The following is a 27,587-nucleotide window of genomic DNA, read 5'->3' as shown; positions in this document are numbered from 1 at the left end:
TGACCTTAGAGGTTTATAAAATATGAGGGGCCATAGATAAGGTGAATGGCAGGTGTCTTTTCCCTAGGGCTGGGGACTTTAAAACTAGAGGGCATATTGTTAAGGTGAGAGGAGAAAGATTTTAAAAAGATGTGAGGGGCAACATCTTTTCGATGGAGTGGTTCATGTGTGGAGTGAGCGTCCGGGGAGTGGTGGATGCTGGTACATTACAACGTTTAAAAAACATTTGGTTAAGTCCATAAAGAAGAAAGGTTTGGAGGGATATGGGCCAAATGCAGTCAGGAGGGACTCGTTTGGGATTATGCCTGGTATGGACTGGTTGGACTGAAGGGCCTGTTTCGGTGCTGTATGTCTCTGTATGGTTGTCTCTTAACGGCCCTCTGAAAGGACCTGGGAAATGCCTCAATTCAAAGGCAGTTAAGGATGGGGAACAAACGCTGGCCTTGTTACTTGCTCACACCCCAAGGCCCTTGTAACTCTAAACTGGGGGATAAAAGGATTGCTGTGCTGCCTGGATTTATAAAGTACTGAAACTGGCTGTAAGTTGCTTTGGGAGGTCATGAAAGGCAAGACACGCACAACCAGATGTTTCTGTTTAGTCCTCCTGTGGAAACAGCTGCATTGGAAACGTGCTGTAATTCCTGCTGTTGAGCAGAGAGGGCCCATAGGGAGAGCTCTGACTGAATCAGAGAGAGGCTGCCCAGTGTGACAGTAGGTACTCAGTGCTGCCCAGGTTATTCAGCTGCTCACTCAATCGCTCAACCATTCAAAATGAAACTTGGCAAAGTTCTTTTCCTTGTCCTCAGTATCTATACAAGACCAAATCCATTGCTCACCTCCTGCTTTTCTGGAGCTGCTGTTGGAGATAAGTGCGCTGTGTGCAGGGCTGCCATTGACAACAGCATACTTTAACATCTTGTAGGGGTCTCCCATTCCATTCTCCCCATTTCTCCATCTCTGCCATACCTGTTCTGATGGAGTGACTTTGCATATTCCTGATAGATGTTTGTTTTTCCTCAACTGAAGATTCCTAACTTTGCCCTCGACCACGTCCATCCCATTTCCTGAATTTCTGGTCTCACCCTGACCCCCTCCCTCCAAGAAGGTTGATTTGGATCCCATTGTTCTCAGTTTCCGATCAATCAGCCTTTCTGCTCAGTGGATCATCCATCACCACAGCCAGAGTGAAACCACCAAACACATCTTGCTTTCCATCTGCGGAAGTGACTGTTCCCTCTGGGGCACTCCAATCCACTAATCTTTTGTTTCTTCAATTTTCAAAGTTATACCTCAGATTTTGTACCTGGGTATCTTTGTCCCTAAAACGTTGCTGGAAGTGACAACTTTGTACACTTTTCACTGTACTCATGTATCCCTGAGTATGTGACCTAGTGCTATCGCCTCCGAGCAAGTAACCCAGAGAGCCTGGCCAAAGCTCTGGCAACATGGTTTCAAATCTCACCGCGGCAAACGTTGAAATCCCATTCATAAATCTGGAATTAAAAGCAGTTTTAATGGTTACTGCTGCCCAAAGTCATATACTCAAACAACAAAGAAAGTTCACTGATGCCTTTTTTGGCAAAGACAATCTGCCATTCTTACCTGGTCTGGCCCACAGACCCGCAGCAATGTGGTTGACCCTAAACAATCCTCTGAATGCCACCCTATGAAAGGGCACTTGGGGATGGGCAATAAATGTTTGCTTAGCCAGTCACTTCCAACATGCACCCGTTCTGTTTGCTGCCAAATTGTTCGAAGCAGGAGCATGTTCCAGATTGAGGCTGACCAAAACTCTAGGCCAGGACTAGGCCCAGAGAGGTATGACTTTAAAATCTGGATTTTTTTCCTTTCTGTTTGGATAAGGATTTTAATCTGGACGTTTTTCCTTTCTTTCTTTTGCTTCCTTTTTTTATTTCTTTTTTTTAGAAAGTTCTGTACCGAAAACGTTGCTGGAAGTGACAACTTTGTATGTTGTGTTTTAAGGCGGTGCGGGAGAATGGTGATTTTTGTACACTTTTCACTGTACTCCTGTGTTCCTGACGACAAAATCTAATTCCAAATGGAATTCCTAATTCCAGCTCCCTACTCCCCACCTTCCAAGGTTTTGAACATTCCACAGTGAGCAATAACTTTTTGTGCTCAGCTTTCAGTTTGGTTGACTGGATTCACCACAGGTTGGCAGACTGCTTTGTGAAAATACCTGTGTTTGGCCATGACCCTAGTCTCCTGGTCCCTTGTCCATCTATTAGCCACATTGATACCTTGAAACCACTATGACTGCTGCCTACCTTCACATTCCTGCTGTGTTTGAGTCAGGCTCAAAGTCAGTTCAAGGAATGCCTGCCCTTTTAACCATCATTTTATGGCCCTGTCAACTCCTGCAACAATTTAATGTGAGAACCTTTGTCCCCATTCCATTTGATTTTCTTTTGATTGCTTTGATATTTTCTCTCTTTTGTTTCTCAGCTTTTAGTTGGCACATTCTCATCATTCTGTATATGTTTGAGTTCATTCATGGGATGTGGGTGTCACTGACTGGCCAGCATTAATTGCCCATCTCTAGTTGCCCTTGTGAAGGTGATGGTGTGCTGCCACCTTGAACTGCTGTAGGGCATCCTGTAGATGGTGCACGCTGCTGTTACTGAGTGCTAATGGTGGAGGAAGTGGTTGCTTGTGGATGTGGTACCAAACAAGTGGGCTGCTTTGTCCTGGAAAGCAAGTGGGGAGTATTCCACTGCACTGCTGACTTGTGGGTGTGTGACGATGCTTTCACTAAGATTATTTTGTTCTGGGTTTTGTTTGAAGGGAGGTTATAAAGGTGCCCAAGAATCTGGGGCACTAGAAAGCTAAAACCGTTTAACACTGGAAGGAGCGTGGCTAGCTCTCCCAGTTCAGGTCTTTTTCTAGTTTTATTTAGCTGTAGCAGTCACAAAATGTCTGAGTGCCAGATATGTGAGCTTCAGTAAAGGACTTTCTCTGAAATCTCTCTCTGGATGTTGTTCCCTCCTGCCTGGAAGAATCTGTGTTTGAATTTACCTTTTTGCTAAGGGGTGTGTTTATGGCATGTTGTTATTTAGGAATGGCTAATTAACTAAGTTGCTGTATCGGGCCGATTAAATTTTCCGACAGATGACTGTAAATTTTGCTTTCTTTCTTTTGTTTGTGTTTCAACTGTAGTGTTTAAATAAACTTTGTTTCGCTTAAACCTGAGTGGTTTGACCAGTTACATCACACCTGGAAGACCACTTCACATCTACCTGTATAAATAAAACAAAAAGTCGTCTCAGCTACCTTCTTATAATATTGTGAGAGGGTCTGTCCCGGCCCATGACAGATGGTAGATAGGCCTTGGGGAGTCGGGAGGTGAGTTTCTCACTGCAGTATCCCTAGCTTCTGATTTGCTCCTACAGCCGCTGTATTTGTGGCGAGTTCTGTTTCTGGTCAGGGGTAACAGCAGGATGTTGGTAGTGGAGGATGGTAACGCCAATGAGTGTTATGGGGCAGTGGTTACTCAGCCTCGGACATGGTCATTGCCTGGCTCCTAACTGCCACCAAAGTTACCACTTTTCAGCCCAATCTTGGATATTGTCCAGATCTGGTTGTGTTTTGAGCATGTGCTGCTTTGGATTAATTGAGGAGACCCAAATAGTGCTGAACATTGTGCAAATGTCCCCATCTCTGACCTTCTGACGGAGGGAAGGTCATTGATACAGCTGAAGATAGTTGGGCCTAGGACACTAACCTGAGGAACTCCTGAAGAGGCGTCCTGGAGCTGAGATGACTGACCTCCCACAACCACGACCATCTTCCTATGTGCCAGGTATGACTCCAACCAGCAGGAATGTGCTCGCTGATTGTCCCTGATTCCAGTTTTGCAAGGGTCGAATGCAGCCTTGATGTCAAGGGCTGTCAGTCTCACCTCACCTCTGTAGTACAGCTCTCTTGTCCATGTTTGAGCTAAGGCTGTAATGAGACCAGGAGCTGAGTGGCCCTGGCGGAACCCAAATTGTCGCTGAGCAGGTGCTGCTTGATAATACTGTTGGTAACACCTGCCATCACTTTACTGATGATCGAGAGTAGACTGATGGGGTGGTAAATGGCTGGGTTGGATTTGTCCTACTTTTTGTACAGAAGACATTCCTGGGCAATTTTGAAAATTGTCAGGTAGATATCAGTGCTGTAACTGCACTAGAAGAGCTTGGTGAGGGGCCTGGCATGCCCTTGTGCACAAGTCTTTAGTACTATTGCCAGATTTATTGTCAGAGCCCGTATCCTTTACAGTATACAGTGCCTCCAGCCATTTCCTGATGTCCCATGGAGTGAATCAAATTGGCTAAAGACTGGTGTCTGTAATACTGGGGACCGCTGAAGGAGGTCTGGAAGTGCTGGGGATCATCCACTCAGCACTTCTGGCTGAAGATTGCTATGAATGCTTTCGCCTTTTCATTCGCACTGATGTGCTGGGTTCTGCCATCACTGAGGATGGGGATATTTGTGGGGCCTCGTTCTCCAGTGAGCTGTTTAATCGTCCACCACCATTCACAATTGGACATGGGCAGGACTGCAGAGCTTAGATCTGATCCGTTGATTGTGGGATCACTTATCTCTATCTATCATTTATTGCTGATACTGTTTGGTGTGCAAGTAGACCAGTTTGGCACCTCAGTTTTAGGTATGCCTGCCACTGCTCCTGGCAAGCCCGCCTGCACTCTCCATTGAACCAGAGTTGATGCCCAGGTTTGATGGTAATGGTGGAGGTGGGGCATATGCTGGGCCATGAGGTTACAGATTGTGCTGCAGTACAATTCTGCTGCTGTTCATGGATTCCCAGTCTTGAGTTGCTAGATCTGTGAAAAGTCTGTCCCATTTAGCACGGTGATAGTGCCACAAGGCGATGGAAGTTATGCTCAATGTGAAGGTGGGACTTTGCCTCCACAAGGACTGTGCAGTGGTTGCTGTTAATGAAAGCATCATCTCCTGCTGCCAGGCTGGTAAGGATGAAGTCACATCTGCTTTATCCCCTTTGTTGGTCCCTTCACCACCTGCTGCAGACCCAGGCTAAGAGCTATGTCCTTTAGGGCCCAAGCAGCTCAATCAGTAGTACTGCTGCCAAGCGCCCACCCCAGAGGACACTCTATGCCCTTGCCACCCTCAGTGTTGCCTGTAACTGGTGTTTTCTGAACACATTATCTTCATTTGTCCTTTTTAGTCCTCACTTGACCCTGACTCCTAGTTGTCACCAAAGTTACCACTTTTCAGTCCAAGCCTGGATGTTGTCCAGATCTTGCTGCATGTGAACGTGGACTGCTTCAGTGTCTGAGGAGATGTGAACGGTGCTGAACATTGTGCAATCATCACCGAACATCCCCACTTCTGACCTTACGATGGAGGGAAGGTCATACATGAGAACACCACCCCCTGCAAGTTCCCTCGAAGCCACTAACCACTCTAACTCAGGAATATATCACCGTTCCTTCATTGTCACTGGGTCCAAATCCTGGAATTCCCTCCCTGCGGGCACTGTGATTTTACCTGCTGCATGTGAACTGCCATGGTTCAAGAAGGCAGCTCACCAGCACCTTCTCAAGGGCAATTTGTGATGGGCCATTAATGTTGGCCCAGCTAGCAATGCCACATTCCATGAATGATGCAATTAAAATCATCTCCCAAGTCCCGTAGGAATGGATTGGAACGGATCTCAATGGTCATTCATCATCACTCGATCAAAATGCTTGAATTCCCTAAAAGCACTGTGGAGTACCTTTATCGGATGGAGTGCAGTGGTTCAAGAGGGTGGCTTACCTGGCATTCTGGTGGATAATGATGGTTTAATCCACATCCCAAATAGTGCTTTCACAAGCATTGTAATCCCAGCTCTGAAATTATCCAGTTCGCTGAATTCAGTCCAGCTACTGGGCATTGTAGGATTGTAACTCCGACTTGTGCCTGCGTGTCCAGTGAATAAGCTAAACTGACCCCACTCCTGCATCGGAGGTTATTCACTGGCTGTGGGTGCAGTCCCGGATTTTAAAACCCTGTTTATTTTTGACACATACAGACCTGTTTAGTAAATTTGATGGCTGTGCCCTTGTCAGCTCTCTGAGCATGACCATTGACAGTTTTGTCAGCTGAGAGTTTGGGAACAGAGACTCATTTCTTCCTCCATCCTTGTTGTCATGGGGTTTCCCTTCTGTGTTAAGCCCCAAGAGTCTTCCTCCTGAACAGCTCTGCTCATTGGCCTCATTCTCTCCAGCCTTGAAAGGGGGTAGGAGTGCTGTCTGGCATCAAATAGCCATGCTTTATGAACTGAGTGTCAGTCAGCCCTGAACGCCTGTAATATTCATATGTAGCGATAGTCCCCACTTGACTTTCTGCGTCTGTTCACGAACAACCAACGCATCTGACTTTCACTATCTCTGCTGTATGAAGGATGGATCCTGGGATGTTCAGGATGTAGTTATGTATAAAGAAAACATGAGATACATGCAGACAGGAAACCAGACAGGTACTGATCACATCTCCTCTTGAGCTGTTCTAGCAGTTGTCGAGACATTGACTGAACTTTCACATTTCCTGCCATATCTCTTGGTTCCCTCTTGCGGTCAAAAGTAGATTATCTCTATCATAACTCCCATCTGAAATGGTTTCACAAGCCATTTAGTCCAAGGGCAATTAGGGATGAGACACGGTGATTGTAATGAGGTTGCCCAGGTGGATTTCATTGAGTATGAATTCCCTGATTGGTCCAGGTTAATGGCCCCAATCAGGGAATGCTGGCTGACAGATATGAACAGGAGCTTCAGAGAGTCTCTGCGCTCTATGGACTGGCTCTGAGCGAGCTGGTCAGAGTCCATGTACTGGGCATGTGTAAATAAAGTGTGACGGGCTGAAGGGATACCAGCCTCCGTGGAGTTATATCAGATACAAATGCTGGTCCAGCCAATGATGCCCACATCCCATGAAAGCAGGGGGGAGAAAAAATCTTTCCATTTGTAGTTCATGTACAAGGGATCTGAATCTTGCTGAATGCACAAATGTGCTGGTGCCTCTTTTTTTTCAACAAAAGTAAATGTTGCTTTTCATCCCAGAGTGGGTAGTTTTAGTATTTTCCCACTCATTTTACTGATGTATATCCCTTTACAATCTCCCTGCATGCTCCTCAGAGCTCCCGTTCCCAGCAGGTTTATATCATCAGCAATTTGGATCTACCCTGGTCAGTTATTCAGTCCTCAATCCGTGCCCATATTACCATCAACTCATGAAGCTTGTAGCTACACTTTCACCTGAAATGCCATCAGAAAATCCAAATATTCTACATCCACTGATTTTTCTCATTTTGGAATGCCTCAATGCATTGGCTAATGGACAGGAATCGGAGATAGACCGGGCATTTTAAAACTGTCAGGTTGCGACTACGGCAAGAACAGGATCAGTGCTTCAGCCCCAACTATGTGTAATTCTCTGTTAATGTCTCCAATGAATAGACAGGGAGTAATGTCTCTAGGTTTTCTGATAATACAAGGGTAGCAGTGAGGAGGCAACAAAGGTACCAGTGAGTGGACAACAAGGTGGAGTACAATGTGGAGAAGTGTGAGGAAGTTCATTTTGGCAATAACAACAAAAAAAAGTTTTAAAAAGTTATGTAATTTTCAAATGTTGATGTTACAAATCCCATTGGCAAATTGTCAACCAAAGAAAACAAATTGAGGTGAACAGCACGTGGCTCGGTGGTTAGCACTGCTGCCTTACAGCACGAGGGACCTCGATTCGATTCCACCCTCAGATGACCGTCTGTGTGGAGTTTACACACTCTCCCAGTGTCTGCGTGGGTTTCCTCCCGCAGTCCAAACATGTGCAGACTAGTTGGATTGGCGATGTTAAATTGCCCCATAGAGTGCAAGGATGCCCAGGCTAGGTGGGTTAGCCATGGGAAATGCAGGGCTAGGGTACTGGTTGGGATGCTCTTTGGAGGGGTGGTGTGGACTTGATGGGCCAAATGGCCTGTTTCCACACTGTGGGGATTCTGAGAGTCACTGTGGCTGTTGCTGGCTGCACCAACATTTATTCCCCAGAAGGTAGTTAAGTGTCAACTACATTGTTTGAGAGTGCAGTCACATGTAGAGCAAGACCAAGTAAGGCCATTGGAGAACCAGATGGATTTTTACAATTAACACAAGAATAGCTTCTTGTTACAAGATTTCTATTGAATACAAATTTCATCATCTCCCAGTATGGATTGGAATGCGTATCCCCCCAGAACATTGTCCCCTGGGGTTCTGATTACCAGTCCAGCGACAATACCACAATGCCACTGCCTCCCAATGTGTCATCCTTTTATAACTTTGACACAAATCAGAAACAGCCAAATTAAATTCGATTTAACAGGCAAATGATACTTCTAATAAAGGCACATTTTACTTCTTAGCCATCAATGCAACAGGAACATGCCTTGAACAACCACAAAATTTTACCCTCAGCATATTTTCCCTGTTACTGATACCAGAGCTCTGGCCTCTACTTCACTGGTTTCTCTCTCCCTCCCTCCCTTTTTCTTACCCTCTCTCCCCCTCTAATAGTGAAGTTACATTTCAAGGAATGGATCTTCAACAATTACGAATTATTTCTGTAGATGAGCAGTGAAGGCCATTCATTTTTAATCTAATTTCCTGGTTTGCCTTAGCCCACAAATCCCTCACCACTCATAAGTTTTATTTAAAATTAAGACCATTATTAGTTTTAAGTTTAAGACTCTCATTTCGGATGTGACCACATCACTGTCAAACCTGACACAAAATTTATCATTGTTTTCCCCCAGAGTACGCTATACTGTGAGATCACTGATTAAGCCTGTTGCATTACACAATACTAATATAAAATAGTTCACTCCCTTGTTATATTTTTGCTATCCTGTTTTCAAAATCTGTCTTCCATACATCCCATAAACTGGTCCTTGAAGTTAATTCGGTTTGGCTTCACTCTGTGCAGATTACAATCTCTGATGATTATGTTATCTTTCTTCCTTGATACTCTGCCCAATACTGATTACTGTTAGGAGGCTTATAAACTTCCAGTGTGTTGTTATCTCTTAGGTCCTCCCACACTGATTCTGTGTAGCTAAGGCTCTTTCCTAATCAGGTCTTCCCTCATCTCTGTTTTCCATTTTTGCTCTTATCTAAAAGCCAAGTAGCCTGGAATACTTGCATCAAAAACAAAGTTGCTGGAAAAGTGCAGCAGGTCCGGCAGCATCTGTGGAGGAGAAAACAGAGTAAACGTTTCGGGTCCGGTGACCCTTCTTCAAAACAGTTCTAGATAAATCTAAATATAGATATAAATTACCTGAGTCCTCCCTCACAATTATTAGTTTTAATCCTTTTTTTATTGCTCTAATTATTCAATTTATCAGGCTGCTGGTCCCAGCGTTGTTTAAGAAATATTTGTCACAGTAGAACATCTCCTTCCTTGCTCCCTGCTGTTTGTCTCCTGCTGTCTTCCAGCCATGAATTTAACATCCTGAATCACTGTCTCAGTGTTAGTGTTCACCTAGCTTGTGAAGTAATCTGAAATTTATGAACATTAATGAAATCTTGTGTTTGATTCTGTAACCTGGCTCCTCCAAACTCTCTACTGCCACTGGACCCCATGCACCATATCTGGATTCATTCATAATTCCAAAAAGGTTATGTTCAAACCTTCACTTAAAGTGTAGTCACAAAGTATTAATTCCCCAGTCTCTGGGTCCTGAAGGTGAGTTTTGACCCATTCCATTAGCACTGCTGTCTCACAGCCTCAGGGACCCATGTTGGATTCCAGCCTCGGGTGACCATTTGTGTGGGGTTTGCACGTTCTCCCCGTGTCTGTGTGCATTTCCTCCAGGTGCTCCGGTTTCCTCCCAAGGCACTAAAGATGTGCAGGTTAGGTGGATTGGCCATGGGAAATGCAGAGATAGGGATGGGATGCTGTTCAGAGGGTCTCTTGGACTCAGTGGTCTGAATGACCTGTTTCTACACAGTAGGGATTAAAATAAGAATTTGACTGTTGAGTCCAATGAGTTATAATAGATCAGTAAAGCCATTAATCTGATTGGAATTGCTTAGTACACCCTCTCATTACAACATTCAATCGTTTCTCCAATGATTCCTGTATTTTCCCTTCCACTACTCACATTACCGAGTGAGAGTTTGAAACACAGATTCATGTTTCAAATGTACAATCTTTATTAAACCAAATCCTAGCTCATGTTAAACTTTATTGTCCTCGAGTCCATCCTTGGTGCAAATTGGCCTTCCTGAGTCAGGCCGCATACCAGCCCTGTTTTTTTCTTTCTGTTCTTTTGGGATTTGAGCTATGTTGCCAGGCCCAGCATTCGTTGCCCCCCCTAATTACTCTCAAATGGTGTGGCTTTCTGGACCAGCTCAGGGGAAATTTGTGCCTGAATTCACTACTGTGGTTCCGGAGTCACTTGCAGGCCAGACCAAATCCTGTTGCAGGTTTTTGGTGAACCAAATGGGTTTGTTTTTGCCGAGGAAACAGAATGAAGCTTGGCAGGTTACTCTGAGAACAGTTTTGTTTGAAAACTCTTGCCCTGTGAACTATTGTCAGTTGCTCAATATTTTTTGGGCAAAGATAGAGGTGTCAAATGCTTGAAGTTTCTGCAATTCATACACTGACAATATTGTAGGGCTGTAGTATTTTGAGTTAAGTAGAAACTTAAGACTTAAAAAGCTTTCTCACATATCTTACTGTTGCTGCAGGTTTCATTGCTTCTATAAAGAGCATATGGACAGTGATTGGGAAGGTTGTAGATTGGCATGGTAGGAGGAGGGAGCCATGCAAGCTCAATAGATGAGCATGATCGTTGATAGCCAGTACATAGTACAGCCATACTCTGCAGACTGCTGGAGGGAGTGTATCTTAAATGGAGTCTTGATCAAATGGATGGTTTTGGCTCAGATGGCACTGAGCTTTCTTTGTGCGTTCCTGGTGCTGCACCCACTCCCATCCAGGTCAGTGCAGAGGGCTCCAGCACACTTCTGACTTGTGCCTAAGTAAAGGTCGTTGGGGAGGCACCAAAGGATTGGGGTATCAAAGGAGTCACATTTAAAATATGGATTTGGATTTGGTTTTGTCGTTTGCTCAAGATTGGTGTGAAAAAAGATGGCAACATTGCACATAGTCCACAATCCTCTGAAGGTCTACAATGATCAAATCAACAACTTCACAATTATGTTACTAAAAAGGAGAAGTTCAAAAATAGCTCGAAGCTTTTGTAATTGTAATAATGACTGCTTTTCATGCGCTTGACTTTCAAATGACAAAGCATCTTGGGATTTGTTTTTAAGTATTCCTTTTCATCAGAGGCTGTTTATTCAACTTTTAAACATTTCTGGCATTTGCTTGTACTGGGCTGTGGTATCGATTACAGTCTCCTGTCAAAGGCAGTGACTTGCACAAGTCTGACCAGCTCTGGATATTACAAGCGACACATTGGGATTTACAGCTGCCATGTCAGTGAGTCTAACTTCTCTCTTACATCTGGATTGGAGCCACATGTGTGTTAATGTTCAGGAAAGAATTGGAAGCTTGGGGCTGGGATTTGGATGTTTACATGTTTAACATTGTTAACATTGTTTCAGTCCCCCTGATCTTTGTCTCCTGCTCTCACAGTGCTGCATGTCAGAACGAGTGCCAACAAACCCAGTTGCATTTTGTCAAACCTGCTCGGCACAGTTTCCTGAAACACCAGGTTGTCATTGCTTTTCTGACTCCTTTTTTGCCCCCCTTCCTTGCCTGTACTTAATAAAATCTCAGCTTGGGTGACAAACAGGAAATGGTTTGTTGAGCATTTACAGAATTCCTGAAAATTATAGTGAGATGCCACAAGGGTTGGTGCTGGGTTCAGTGCTTTACATCGTGTATATAAATGATTTGGATGTGAACAGAAGAGGAATGGTTAATAAGTTTGCAGATGACACTAAAATTGGAGGTGTAGTGGTCAGCGAAGAAGGGTACCCCAGAATACAACAGGATCTCGATCAGTTGGAGTTTAATTTAGATAAATGTGAGGTGCTGCAGTTTTGGAAAGGCAAATCAAGACAGGACTTGTACACTTAATGGTAAAGTCCTGGGGAGAGTTGCCAAACAAAGAGACCTTGGGGTGCAGGTTCATAGTTCCTTGAAAGTGAAGTCACAGGTAGATAGTGAGGAATGCGTTTGCTATGCTTGCCTTTATTGATCAGTGCATTGAGTAGGGGTTGGGAGGTCAAGTTGCAGCTGTACAGGACAACGGTGAGATCAGTTTTGGAATACTGTGCACAGATCTGGTCTTCCTGCTGCAGGATGGATGTTGTGAAACTTGAAAGGGTTCAGAAAAAATTTACAAGGCCAGGTTTGGAGGGTTTGAGCTATAGGAAGAGGCTTATTCAGCTGGGGCTATTTTCCCTGGAGTGCCAGAGGCTGTGGGGTAACCTTCACGAGGGGCATGTATAGGGTAAATAACCAAGGGGTGGGGGGAGTCCAAACTGGAGGGGCATAGGTTAAAGGTGAGAGGAGAAAGATATAAACGAACCTGAGAGGCAACCTTTTCACACACAGGGTGGTGTGTGTATGGAACAAGCTGCCAGAGGAAGTGGCGGAGGCTGGTATAGTTACAACATGTAAAAGGCATCTGGCTGGGTATATGAACAGGAAGAGTTTAGAGGAGTATGGGCCAAATGCTGGCAAATGGGACTGGATTAATTTAGGATATCTGGTTCAGCACGGACAAGTTGGACCGAAGGGTCTGCTTCTGTGCTGTACATAGCTATGACTCTAATAAAGTAAAGAATGGGATCTGTCCTGCAGCAGTGTTTCTCATTATTGTTTGGCTTGTAATTTTTAAGGTTCTGTGGCTGAACGCTCATTTCGGTGTCGTAAAGTAGTTTACAACTAATGCTGTGCTTTTGATGTGAAATCACTGTTGACTTTCAGTGAACAATGCTGGCTTTCTGTATATGGCAAGCTCTCCCAAACTGGAATGTGATAATGATCATATTGTCTGATTTTATGAACTGCTTCCTCTGGGTAGTTGTACCAGACACAGCAATCCTTCTGTTAATTCCTGTAAATGTAAGAGATAGACATGACGGATGTGGTATTGAACGATTCAACAGATGTTTATTACAGTCCCTGATAAATACATGTATTGCAGGCTGTTCAGTGTTGAGGCTAATATTAAGCAGTCGAGCGAGAAAGAGTGATAGGTTTGCACCAATAGATCACGCCTGAAGTGACCCTGGTTAAGGTGGAGTATGAGAACTTTTACCTTTGATCATGTGCTATGCTATTGTGATATGAGTATGTTTCTTAAAGGTACACTGACATACCAGCTGTGAGACAACAAAGTGTAGAGCTGAATGAACACAGCAGGCCAAGCAGCATCAGAGGAGCAGGAAAGCTGAAGTTGCGGGCCTAGACTCCACATACCAGTTGACAAACTTAAATATTATTCAGAACTCTCTGGGGAAGTTCTTTTGTTTAGAAATACTGCCTTTAGATCTTTTAAGTTCACCTTACAGGACAAATGGGGATCCTCTGTCTTAGCTGTAATGGTGTTACCATCACTGAATCCCCTGCTATCAACATCCTGGGGTCACCATTGGCCAGAAACTCAGTTGGACTGGCCATGTACACATAGTGGCTACAAGAGCTGGTCAGAAACTGGGAATACTGCGATGAGTAACCCGCCTCCTGATACCCCAAAACCTGTTCACCATCTACAAGGCACAAGTCAGGAGTGTGATGAAATACTTCCCAGTTGCCCGGATGAGTGCAGCTCCAACAACACTCTGGTGGACACCATCTAGGACAAAGCAGCCGCTTGATTGGCACCGCATCCACTGCCTCCATCACCGACACTCAGTAGCAGCAGTGTGTACTATATACAAGGTGCACTGCAGAAATTCACCAAAGATCCTCAGACAGCACCTTCCAAAGCCATGACCACGGCAGCAGATATATGGGAACGCCACCCCCTTCAAGTTCCCCTCTGAGCCGCTCACCATCCTGAGTTGGAAATATATCACCCCTTCTTCACTGTAGCAGCGTCAAACCCTGGAATTGCCTCCCTAATGGCATTGTGGGTCAACCGACATCACATGGACTGCAGCGGTTCAAGAAGGCAGCTCATCACCACCTTTTAAGGGCAACTAGGGACGGGCAATAAGTGCTGAGCAACCAGTGACACCAGTGACTCATGAGTGAATGAAAAAAAGATAGTGCAGTACTCCCTCAATCCACACTGGAGTAGCAGCCCTAAAAAAGTACTGAATCTCAGTGCTGGAGTTTTAAATCCACAACCTTTACCCCGGTCTTCGTTACTTCCTGTTCTAAGTGTGATGAGCAGTTCCACAGCATGAAGATGCAGGGAAAGATTGGGTTACTGTCAGACATAGAGAACTGAGCCCCAAGGCATAGTATGCCACAGGTGAATTTCAATTGTTCAGTTCTAATTCTAGTATTAGCACTGTGGTTATACATAATTACCCTGGATGTAGTGTTATACAGGTATTAGTACAAAATGCTCAAAGCATTGCCAGGCACGTTGGCAACGAGGCATGTTCATGTTAGGATGAAGGGTCTAGGCCCTAAATGTCAGCTTTTGTGCCCCTAAGCATCTGCAGTTCCCATTATCTATGTTCATGTTAGGAGTCTGGTTTTCACACACTCCTTTGTCTTGTTCCTTCTTCCTCACATTTATTATGGTCAAATTCTAACTGTCCATCTGACCAATCTGTTCATATTTTTCTTTCAATTCACTCTTGGGATGTGGGTGTTGCTGGCTGGGCCAGCATTTCTTGCCCATCCCTAGTTGCTCTTGAGAAGGCGGTGGTGAGCTGCCTTCTCGAACCGCTGTAGTCCTCCTGCTGCAGGTTGACCCGCAATACCGATAGGGAGGGAATCCCAGGATTTTGACCCAGCGACAATGAAGCAGCAGTGATATATTTCCAAGTCAGGATGGTGAGTGACTTGGAGGGGAACTTGCAGGTGGTGCTATTCCCATGTGTCTGCTGCCCTTGTCCTTCTAGATGGAAGTGGTTGTGGATTTAGAAGGTGCTGTCTGAGGATCATTGCATGTCTGCAGTGCATCTTGTAGATAGTACACGCTGAAGCCACTGACCGTCAGTGATGGAGGGAGTGGGTGCTTGTGGATGTGGTGCTAATCAAGCGGCTGCTTTGTCCTGGACGGTGTCAAGCTTCTTCAGTGTTGTACCTGCACCCATCCAGGAAAGTGGGGAGTATTCCATCACACTCACTCCTGTAGCCTCCTAATACCTCTTGCTCCTCATTGTCAACCACCCACGCAGTTGGACATCCACAAACTTACTCCCCATCTCCCCCACCTTGCACCATTCTCGCCCACATAATGCTAAACAGTTAGGGAGCCAGCCCTGATTCCTGTGGTATGCTACTGCACATTGGATTCAAGTCACACAGATTGCCTTTGGCCATCATCCTCAGTCTCCTGTTACAAAGCCGCTTTCGGTCCATCTTCCCAAATTACCCTGGATATCATGAGCTTTTACCTTCTTTATCAGGCTCCCATATGGGGCCTTGTCAGAGACTTTGCTGAAACCTTTCTAAAGTACATCACCTGCAGTACCGTCCACCAAACACCTGGTCCCCTCAAAATTCCAAATTTGTTAGGCATGACATCCCTCCGACAAAGCCATGCTGACATGATCAAACGTTGCCTGTCTAGGTAGAGGTTAATTTTCTCCTTCACTATTTTCTCCAGTGTTTCCCTACACTGACATCTCTCTCATGGCCTGTAGTTCCTTGCTGTATCTCTACCATCCTTTTCATAAAGTGGAGCCACACTAGCTGCCCTGTAGTCCCTGTTGCCAGAAACAATTTAAGAAATGGGTCTTCCACAGCAGTCACCCAGAGCTGGAGATTTGTCCACTTTTTTGTTTGTTTTTACAAAAATATCTTAGAATCCAGAAGCAGTACTTGTGAGACTAGAGTTACAGCCCATACCTTTCTCTTCTTTGATAAAGAAAGTGTGCCTCAGTGATGCAGCCCCCTTGTGGGGTAATCAGACATCACCTGAACCTCTGACTCACCCTAACCCAGTTGAAGCACATCTCAGTCTTCAGTGCACACACTTAGAAGCAAGAGGTGAACTCAAAGAGGAATGTTACTCCAGCTTTGATCACATGTTGCCCTATGTCCCAAAGGGAGCTGAACTGGAGACTTCAGTAGCAGAATTGGAAAGCACCCAAACCTCTGGAAAGACATGATCAGCAAGGAAGGCAACAGCCAACAGATCGTTCCTCCTAACAAAATGGAGTGCCTGGCATGGTCATCATGAACATCCCATTTCATCAGAGCAGTAAGTGCAAGAGCTCCTGAGAGAACCCTGACTTCTGGACATTGGCACCTTCCTGACTATGTCGTTGTCTGAGCTAGAGACCACCAGGATAGAGCCTTTGCTCAGAGTGGAACACAGATGTCATTCATGGCTCTGGGTTAATGGGACCATAAGACAAAAGCTCATCCCTGATGTGCCATTGGCAGATTTGTTTGTTGATGGTCTTTTAGTTCAGGTCAGCAATCGACACCTTGGGCAAGGTTCGACTCTCTTGTAATAGGAATGAGATTTATGATTTTCAGTCTCTGCAATATTTTGGTTTTGTTACCACTCTTGTATTTGTGTCCAGTGACTGATTTTTAACCAGTAAAGTACAAACTTTTAGGAAGCATTTTGAATATAGTGCCAAGTTGAATCTGGATGTGGTTGAGAGAGTCATTGGATTGAGTGAATTTACCTTTTCTGTAGCGATCGGCTATTCGGGTGGGTTTAAACTAATTCAGCAGGGGGATGGGCACCAAAATTATAGTTCGACTATAGAAAAGGTTGAGAGTAGGGTGGTCCGAAATAAAGTTTCAGGGATGCAAGATGGCACCGGCAAGCAAGAAGTTGGATTGAAGTGTGTCTACTTCAATGCCAGGAGCGTCCGGAATAAGGTGGGAGAACTTGCAGCATGGGTTAGTACCTGGGACTTCGATGTTGTGGCCATTTCGGAGACATGGATAGAGCAGGGACAGGAATGGTTGTTGCAGGTTCCAGGATTTAGATGCTTCAGTAAGAAAAGAGAAGATGGTAAAAGGGGCGGAGGTGTGGCATTGTTGGTCAAGGACAGTATTACATTTGCAGAAAGGATGTTTGGGGACTCGTCAACTGAGGTAGTATGGGCTGAGGGTAGAAACAGGAAAGGAGAGGTCACCCTGTTAGGAGTTTTCTATAGGCCTCCGAATAGTTCCAGAGATGTAGAGGAAAGGATAGCAAAGATGATTCTCGATGGGAGTGAGAGAGACAGGGTAGTTGTCATGGGGGACTTCAACTTTCCAAATATTGACTGGGAACACTATAGTTCGAGTACTATAGATGGGTCAGTTTTTGTCCAGAGTGTGCAGGAGGGCTTCCTGACACAGTATGTAGATAGGCCAACAAGGGGCAAAGCCACATTAGATTTGGTACTAGGTAATGAGCCTGGCCAGGTGTTAGATTTGGAAGTAGGTGAGCACTTTGGTGATAGCGATCACAATTCTGTTATGTTTACTTTAGTGATAGAAAGGGATAGGTGTATACCACTAGGCAAGAGTTATAGCTGGGGGAAAGGCAATTACGATGAGATTAGGCAAGATTTAGGGAGCATAGGATGGGGAAGGAAACTGCAGGGGATGGGCACATTAGAAACGTGGAGCTTATTCGAGGAAAAGCTCCTGTGTCCTAGATAAGTGTGTACCTGTCAGGCAGGGAGGAAGCTGTCGAGTGCGGGAGCCATGGCTTACGAAGGAGGTGGAATCTCTGGTCAAGAGGAAGAAGAAGGCTTATGTTAGGATGAGATGTGAAGGCTCAGTTAGGGCACTTGAGGGCTACGAGGTAGCCAGGAAAGACCTAAAGAGAGAGCTCAAAAGAGCCAGGAGGAGACATGAGAAGTTGCTGGTGGATAGGATCAGGGTAAGCCCTAAGGCTTTCTATAGGTATTTAAGGAATAAACGAATGACCAAAATAAGATTAGGCCCAATCAAGGATAGTAGTGGTAAGTTGTGTGTGGAGTCAGATGAGATAGGGGAAGCGCTAAATGAATATTTTTCAACAGTATTCACTCGAGAAAACGACAATGTTGTCGAGGAGAATACTGAGATACAGGCTAGTAGACTAGGTGGGATTGAGGTTCACAAGGAAGAGGTAATAGAAATCCTTCAGATGGTGAAGATAGATAAGTCCCCCGGGCCGGATGGGATTTATCCCAGGATCCTCTGGGAAGCCAGGGAGGAGATTGCCGAGCCTTTGGCATTGATCTTTAACTCGTCCTTGTCTACAGGAATAGTGCCAGATGACTGGAGGATAGCAAATGTGGTTCCCCTGTTCAAGAAGGGGAGTAGAGACAACCCTGGTAATTATAGACCAGTGAGCCTTACCTCAGTTGTTGGTAAAGTGTTGGAAAAGGTTATAAGGGAAAGGATTTATAATCGTCTAGAAAAGAATAAATTGATTAGGGATAGTTAGCACGGTTTTGTGAAGGGAAGGTCACGCCTCATAAACCTCATTGAGTTCTTTGAGAAGGTGACCAAACAGGTAGATGAGAGTAAACCGGTTGATGTGGTGTATATGGATTTTAGCAAGGCGTTCGATAAGGTTCCCCACAATAGGCTATTGTACAAAATGCGGAGGAATGGGATTGTGGGAGATATAGCAGTTTGGATCAGAAATTGGCTTGCTGAAAGAAGACAGAGGGTTGTAGTTGATGGGAAATGTTCATCCTGGAGACCAATTACTAGTGGTGTACCGCAAGGGCCGGTGTTGGATCCACCGCTGTTTGTCATTTTTATAAATGACCTGGATGAAGGCGTAGAAGGATGGGTTAGTAAATTTGCAGACGACACTAAGGTCAGTGGAGTTGTGGATAGTGATGAAGGATGCTGTAGGTTGTAGAGAGACAGAGATAAGCTGCAGAGCTGGGCTGAGAGGTGGCAAATGGAGTTTAATGCAGACAAGTGTGAGGTGATGCACTTTGGTAGGAGTAACCAGAAGGCAAAGTACAGGGCTAATGGTAAAATTCTTAGTAGTGTAGATGAGCAGAGAGATCTCGGTGTCCGTGTACACAGATCCTTGAAAGTTGCCACCCAGGTTGACAGGGCTGTTAAGAAGGCTCTGATGAAGGGTCTAGGCCCGAAACGTCAGCTTTTGTGCTCCTGAGATGCTGCTTGGCCTGCTGTGTTCATCCAGCCTCACATTTTATTATCTCGGAATTCTCCAGCATCTGCAGTTCCCATTATCTCTGTTAAGAAGGCATACAGTGTTTTAGCTTTTATTAATAGAGGGATTGAGTTTCGGAACCAAGAGGTTATGCTGCAGCTGTACAAAACTCTGGTGCGGCCGCACTTGGAGTATTGTGTACAGTTCTGGTCACTGCATTATAAGAAGGATGTGGAAGCTTTGGAAAGGGTGCAGAGGAGATTTACTAGGATGTTGGCCTGGTATGGAGGGAAGGTCTTACGAGGAAAGGCTGAGGGACTTGAGGCTGTTTTCATGAGAGAGAAGAAGGTTGAGAGGTGACTTAATTGAAACATATAAAATAATCAGAGGGTTAGATAGGGTGGATAGGGAGAGTCTTTTTCCTAGGATGGTGACGGCGAGCACGAGGGGGCATAGCTTTAAATTGAGGGGCGAAAGATATAGGACAGATGTCAGAGGTAGTTTCTTTACTCAGAGAGTAGTAAGGGAATGGAACGCTTTGCCTGCAACGGTAGTAGATTCACCAACTTTAGGTACATTTAAGTCGTCATTGGATAAGCATATGGACGTACATGGAATAGTGTAGGTTAGACGGGCTTGAGATCGGTATGACAGGTTGGCACAACATTGAGGGCCGAAGGGCCTGTACTGTGCTGTAATGTTCAATGTTCTATGTTCTATATCATTAATGCCGCAAATGCAATAAGGCAGAATAAAGCATTGCTGTGAGTTGTATAATGGATAAACTGAGCAAAACCCTCATTCCAAATTGTTGCAGTACAGTTGTCTATGTTACCACGTGTAGGTCACCATACTGTGGAAAGAATATTATTAAACTTGAAAGAGCACAGAATAGATTTACTGGATGCTACCCGGACTAGAAGGTTTGAGTCAAATGCGGAGGCTGGATAGGCCGGGACAGTTTTCCCTGGAGCGTAGGAGTCTGAGGGGTGACCTTATAGAGATTTATAAAATCATGAGGAGCATAAATAAGGTAAATAGCTAACAGCTTTTCCCCCCATGGTAGAGGAATCTAAAACTAAAGGGTATAGGTTTAAGGTGAGACAGGAGAGATACAAAAGGATGCAAAACATCAGTTTTTTCACACAGGATGGTGAGTGTCTGGAATGGGCTGCTAGAGGTAGTGGTAACAGCGAGTACAATTTTGTCATTTTAGAACGTTTTGGATAGGTACGTGGATGGGATATGAATTGAGCACTGGGCAGCATGGGTAAGTTGGGCTGAAGGGCCTGTTTCCATGCAGTAGACCTCAATGACTGTATGTTAGCTTGGTGTTTAATGTACCGGATGAGCTGCTAAGGGGCCACACTTTCAAGTATACCTCAGAATCATCTTGAAGTGATGGAACAAGCTGCAGTCCAGTGTAGCACTTGGGGCCCAGTTGGTCTCAATGCCAGAGATATTGCTTTCTATGGACCCACATTATATTCCCTTCCTTAACTTGGTGAGCTGCACACAGGGAAATGGCTACATGCAAAAAATGCTCACTTGTTTTAAAAATACAGCCAGTTCACTGCCATGACTACCTGTGTCCAATCTGGTTTAAAACTAATTCTGGTCCCTATCATTGACTGAATACTGCTGGGTTCATTGCAAGATGGGCGATTGTACTGCATTGACAGTTTTATTTTCCCATGTGCGAAGAACATTCCCTCAAAGAATGACGAAGTAAAACTTGAAGGCCTTAAAGTTTGGTTGTTACTCTACACTTTTTTTCCCCAACAGAAGACACCTTTGTCTTCATTTACCAATACGCAGCCCTGTCAAACATCAGTGACCCCATAGCTTGGAGTAACCCTTTCTGTCTCCCTCTGTCTACTCTCTCTGAAAGACTCGAAGAAATATTGTTCTGACCAGTTCATTTAGAAGATATTGGACCCAGACTCTTCTCTGCTCTGTTGGAGTAGAATGCCAAATCCTTGGATTTGGTGTGGATACAGTTGACTTGAATGGTACCAGGAACAAGGGATTTAGGATTATTTTAAGGCTGAAGAAGTTGGGATTGTTTCCCTTTCAGAGCTGAATATTTGAGGAACACTTGAGGGGACCAAAACTGCAGACTTTTCTAAGGAAGAATGTACTCTCCTATTAAAGAGAGAGAGTGCAATGAAAGTTCACTAGGTCAATTCCATCTCGATTTAGATTAGATTAGATTCCATACAGTGTGGAAATAGGCCCTTTGGCCCAACAAGTCCATACCGCCTCTTGGAGCACCCCACCCAGACCCATCCCCCTATAACCCACACATCCCTGAACACTACAGGCAATTTAGTGTGGCCAATCCACCTAGCCTGCACATCTTTGAACTGTGGGAGGAAACCAGAGCACCCAGAGGAAACCCACGCAGACACGGGGAGAACGTGCAAACTCTGCACAGTTACCCGAGGCTGGAATCGAATCTGGGTCCCTGGTGCTGTGAGGCTGCAGTGCTAACCACTGAGCCACCGTGCTGCCCCATGTAGCTCTTGAATATCAATAAAACGGCAGGGATATTTATTGTCCTAGGTGGAGAGTCTAGAACTGTCATGAGATGAGGAATTGATCATCTAAGATGCGATGAGGAGCAATTTCTGCACTTGGGTTTTGGAGTTCTGTGTCAATGAGAACATGGATTGTTCAGGGCTGTGATAGATTTTTGGAATTGAAGGCTGTTGGGACACAGTGGGAAGGAATGGTTAAACTGGAATTTCAGCCATGGTCCGAGTGAGTGGTAGTATGGACCATGCTACTTCTGCTCCTGTTTGCTCTTCCGCATTTTTTTTGAGCTTCTGTAAAGTAAGCAAAAAGGAACTGCTTCACTTGGTGAGAAGATGTGGGATTCATTAGAAAGTGGTGAGATGAGTTATCGCACTTTCCACTGTGAATGGTGGTGTACAGCCTGAGGAAGGTTGCTGCAATAAGATTCAACCGTGGCTTCGATGAAAGATTCCTTTCCCTTGTTTCCAATTTCTAGCATCTGCAGTATTCAGTTCTGTGGACTTTTCAAAACTGAACTGCATCAGATTCGAAGAGAACTTTTTCAGGTGTATTGGGGTAGAGAGGGGGCGAGTGAAACTAATTGAGCGAGTACAAAGGGCAAGGATCAAGCAGTCTGTATGTTCTCCAGTAAAACTGTGGGCCTGACTGCCAAAAGAATATCTGTAGCTGTTATTGACATTGCTGGGAATGGAGGGTTTGAGATATAAAAATAGGCTGGAACCTTTGCCTCTGGAGTGTAGGAGATTGAGGGCTGACCTTATTGAGGTTTATAAAAATGTGAGGGGTGTAGATAAGGTGAATGATAAGGGTCTTTTCCCAAGCATTAGGGATATTGAGACTTGGGGTTTATATTTTTAAGGCAAGAGGAGAAAGACTTGAAGACATGAGGGGCAACATTTTAACACAGTGATGAACTGCCAGAGGAGGTGGTGGAAGCAGGTACAGTTACAACGTTTAAAAGACATTTTGGATAAGTACTTCAATAAGAGATGTTTGGAGGGATATGGGCCGTGAGCAGGCAGGTGGGACTAGATTTGGGAACGTGGTCAGGATGGACTGGTTGGACTGATGGGACCGTGTCATGCTGTATGACTCTATAACTAAAAGCTGCAGTATTCTATGTGCAAAGGTATTTAATTGTTCAGAGTCTAATGCATTGAGACAACTGAATGTCTGATGTGCATGGCCAATGTCTAGTTGAGCTGTGGCTATTCCAGTATTTTCCTAATCCTTGCACTGACCAGTCCCTTCACCACACACTGCGCACCCCCCCCTCCTAAAAAATCTCTCAACAGTGGTTCAAAAATGTTCTTTTCCCCCTTTCCTTCCCTGCTACTTTCACTTCTGCTCCTGGACGTTGTTAAAGTAACCAAATCCTTTTCTACAGAAAGAGAAGGAGCTGCCAGTATGTGATCAAAGCTGTAACCCCGTGTGGAGGTGAGGTGTAGGGAGATGAGGCACAGCTTGCCTGCTTTATGCGAGTTGGAATGTTACTCATTCAGAATGAATCCATGTCCTGGATTATTTTTTGCGATTTTTGCGGGGTCTGTCAGAAGGACAATCTCCAGCAGTTGGAGTTTCTTGGCACAGTTTTGATGATGCATTATACTCTGGAAGATGTTTTGATGATGAGTTGTGCTCTGGAAGATGAAGCGGTTTTTGTTAAATTTGGATATTTGGGAAGCTGCAGGGATAGAAGATTTTAAGGAGGTTCTTGCTGACTGTCAAGTTGCTGGGTGAGGGGTGCCACTGTTAATCGGGGGGATGTACAGAGGCAAAGTCATTGAACATTTTTTCTTAAGTTGACTATGGGCAGATTCTTGACTGGTGAGGCAGTAGCCAGATCAGCAACAATCTCTGAATGGCAGAACAGGCACGAGAGGCTGAATGGCCTGATCTTTCTCCTATGATTCTGGAATCAGAGGACTATGATTGGCTGGGTTAGCCTCACCACAGAGGATGTGCAAGATCTGGGTGTAAGCCAGATTCATGGCTAACCTTCGCACCCAGTCCTCTTTTTGTAAAAGCATCAGCTAAGAGTGACTTGGGATGTAGCGCGGGGTGGCTGTTAGCGTGGGGTGGTTGTTAGCATGGGGTGGATGTAGCGGAAGGAGCTGATGGCTCAGGAAAGGAAGCTGGTTGCTGTGGTGAAGTGGGCCTAACTACAGTGCGCCTTCTTGCTGTCCTTCAAGGTTCCAACTTCACTTAGGCAAAATAATGCCCATAAGTCTGCTTTAGGGGTTTGGAATAATGTAAACAGTTGGGTGATGAATACAAAAGTCGATACAAAACACATGCAAAAGACTGAGCAGTATCTGTAGGAATGATATCAATGTGCAAAGGTCATGCAGAGTAGAATTTTCTTTTGCACGTTCCTCATTTTGTTGGAATCTTTTGGGACCTGAACTCTACTCGACAATAGATGGTGTTGGTGTATGTGACGGTCGGGGCCCCTGTGGGAGAGCTTTCTTCTGTAGCTGAACGAGGCTGGAATGGTGCGACAAGCCTGCTTTTGGATGGAACTTACCACTGGCACAGTGGGTGGCTCTTGTCACTGTCCGTCCTGTCCTATGGGACATTTTGGAATGCAGTGGCCATGTCTGTTTCCAGCGGTTATCGGCCTGTCAAGGAAAGCTGGTATTCTTGACCTTTTTGCCAACCTGGCGGGCCTAAAACCTCCAAATAACTCCTGTCGGGAAGGGAGTTCCAATTTCCACTTGCCTTTCACTCATGTTATAACTCACTGTTATAGTCACCGTCACAAAAACAGGAATCTCAAAAAACCTGTGATCAGAGATAATGGGAACTGCAGATGCTGGAGAATCTGAGGTAACAAAGTGTGGAGCTGGATGAACACAGCAGGCCAAGCAGCATCTTAGGAGCACACCTGCATTTAGGAATGTCACAACAAACAGCAGTAAGATCGGCAATTGGATGAATTAAAGTTAATTCAGGTATAAATATTAGCTCGAACACTGGGACAATTCCACCCCATCTTTTTATTTTAAAAGCAGTTCCATGGTTTATTGGTGTCTCTGCAGTAGCTTTCCCTTTGCCAGTCTCTGCCCTTCTCGACCCAGTTCTCTTCTGCGTTTCTTCCAGAATGATCCTCTCGGGTTATGGTTCAAGCATGAAGTCACATCACCAAGCGATACTATCAGCTTGTCTTCCTGCCAGAAGTGTTACTAAATTGAGCACCAAGAAAACAGGGTGGAAAACGCTTCCCTGCACACTGGCGTTCAGTTAAAAACTTGAGCACTTGCCCACCAATGCCTTCTTGTTGAGGAAAGGTGGGCCGCATTCCTCCTTGTACTGATGCAATGCCACATGGACAAAGATGCATTCTCTCTAATCTAGTGTCATCAACACAAGACCACAATCTGAGCTGCACACTTGGCAAGGAGACTAATCCTTGCCAAGTCCATGGGATGGCACGAGTTGGCAGGTGAAAAATGCCAATCCAACTTGCCACCTGCCGATATTGGTCTTGGTTAGATATCTGTCTCCAGTGGAAAAGGGCCAATTTAACAGCAGCTTCTTTTTTTTAAATACCTAACCTCCCCCATATGTTGCTGCCTCATTGATGTGATGTTTTGGAAAATCAGCAGCCTGCCTGGGGCGGATATGGGTCATTCTGGTCTGAGTTATGGTAAGCGGGCGGCTAAGTGGAGCTGAGTCCATGAAAAAGATCAGCCATGATCCTATTGAAATGGTGCAGCAGGCTCAATGGGCCAGATGACCTACTCCTGCTCCTATTTGTTGTATTGCTGATCCTGCCACATACAGGGCTGTAAGAAAGCAGCTCTGATTTCCTCTTCAAAGATGCTGCCAAACCTGAATTTCTCCAGCATCTGACTGTACTTTGCTTCTGAGCCATTGCTATTTGGGTCTGCAGTACTCGCGATATTCATTTGGAAATGATCCAAATTTCCCCTATGCCCCTGTGCCACCTGTGCAGCTGTCAATATTGCCATGGGGCACGCTGAGAAGCAGCGAGAGTGAGCTCCTGAACCAGGGGCTAACCGGTCCTTGACACATTACCTGTTTCTGAAACAGGACTGGGTGTTGATGTTATAGCATCTGGACAGTAAAATTTGTCAATTTTTTGTCCTGTTAATCCATCACATTAACCAGCCCCTAACTTGTATTTGTTAATGTTTATACTGCTGCAAAGGATAGTCACCTTCTCAAGGTTCAATTAGGGACAGACAATAAATATTGGGCCCCTCCAGCAACACCAACGTCCCATAAGTGAATAAATAATAATTCACCCTGGGTTGGTTTTTATAAGGCACAGCTCACACCCTTTAATAAAAATGTACTTAACTAAAGCAAAACAAAGCAGCCAATTCTAAGATTTTCTCCAGAACTCTGCAGCCACCTGTTTGCTTTGTGTTGGCTCCCAGGCTTAACCAATCACGAACAGTGAGCATAGATTAGTGACCAGACTCCCACATGGTGAAGCACAGTGTTGTTGAATCCTGTTGGGTTAAAATCCCATCCTGTGCATCCGCATTCCATGTGGCAGAGCAACAGAAGCAGCGAGGTGGATAAACAGTGATAATGGGAACTGGAGATGCTTGAGAATCCAAGATAACAAAGTGTGGAGCTGGATGAACACAGCAGGCCAAGCAGCATCTCAGGAGCACAAAAGCTGACGTTTTGGGCCGAGACCCTTCATCAGAGAGGGGGATGGGGTGAAGGTTCTGGAATAAATAGGGAGAGAGGGGAAGGCGGACCGAAGATGGAGAGAAAAGAAGATAGGTGGAGAGGAGAGTATAGGTCGGGAGGTAGGGAGGGGATAGGTCAGTCCAGGGAAGACGGACAGGTCATGGAGGTGGGATGAGGTTAGTAGGTAGGAAATGGAGGTGCGGCTTGAGGTGGGAGGAAGGGATGGGTGAGAGGGAGAACAGTTTAGGGAGGCGGGGACAAGCTGGGCTGGTTTTGGGATGCAGTGGGGGGAGGGGACGAGCTGGGCTGGTTTTGGGATGCAGTGGGGGAAGGGGAGATTTTGAAGCAGGTGAAGTCCACATTGATACCTTTGGGCTGCAGGGTTCCCAAGTGGAATATGAGTTGCTGTTCCTGCAACCTTCGGGTGGCATCATTGTGGCACTGCAGGAGGCCCATGATGGACATGTCGTCTGAGGAATGGGAGGGGGAGTGGAAATGGTTCGCGACTGGGAGGTGCAGTTGTTTGTTGCGAACCGAACGGAGGTGTTCTGCAAAGCGGTCCCCAAGCCTCCGCTTGGTTTCCCCAATGCAGAGGAAGCCACACTGGGTGCAGTGGATACAATATACCACATTGGCAGATGTGCAGGTGAACATCTACTTGATATGGAAGGTCATCTTGGGGCCTGGGATGGGGGTGAGGGAGGTGGTGTGGGGGCAAGTGTAGCACTTCCTGCGGTTCCAGGGGAAGGTGCCGGGTGTGGTGGGGTTGGAGGGGAGTGTGGAGCGGACAAGGGAGTCGTGGAGAGAGTCGTCTCTCCGGAAGGCAGACAAGGGTGGGGATGGAAAAATAGCTTGGGTGGTGGGGTCGGATTGTAGATGGCGGAAGTGTCAGAGAATGATACGTTGTATCCAGAGGTTGGTGGGGTGGTATGTGAGAACGAGGGGGATCCTCTGGGGGCGGTTGTGACGGGGGCGGGGTGTGAGGGATGTGTTGCAGGAAATGCGGGAGACGCGGTCAAGGGCGTTCTGGACCACTGTGGGGGGAAAGTTGCAGTCCTTGAAGAACGTGAACATCTGGGATGTGCAGGAGTGGAATGCCTGATCCTGGGAGCAGATGCGGCGGAGGTGGAGGAAT

At 45.5% G+C, this 27,587-nt stretch overlaps 1 protein-coding gene across 8 annotated transcripts in view; it reads left to right on the top strand.

The window, feature by feature from the left end:
• The window catches only part of LOC125466670 (endothelin-converting enzyme 1), a 294,487-nt gene that overhangs the window by 84,325 nt on the left and 182,575 nt on the right, over nucleotides 1–27,587 (top strand). The window contains exon 1 of one of the 8 annotated variants that reach the window (XM_048561510.2): nucleotides 11,430–11,508. The exons of 6 other annotated variants lie outside the window; for them this stretch is intronic. In XM_048561510.2, coding sequence (XP_048417467.1) covers nucleotides 11,503–11,508 — 6 coding nt within the window. In that variant the 5' untranslated portion in view covers nucleotides 11,430–11,502. Of the gene's footprint in view, nucleotides 1–11,429; nucleotides 11,509–16,322; nucleotides 16,370–27,587 lie in introns of those variants that run through there. One more of the 8 variants, XM_048561513.2, reaches the window with a different exon arrangement.

Source organism: Stegostoma tigrinum, chromosome 28, assembly GCF_030684315.1.
Source record: "Stegostoma tigrinum isolate sSteTig4 chromosome 28, sSteTig4.hap1, whole genome shotgun sequence".
Lineage (NCBI taxonomy): Eukaryota > Metazoa > Chordata > Chondrichthyes > Orectolobiformes > Stegostomatidae > Stegostoma > Stegostoma tigrinum.
The sequence above is the reverse complement of the archived record's forward strand: the minus strand, read 5'-3'. Positions and strand labels throughout refer to the sequence as shown.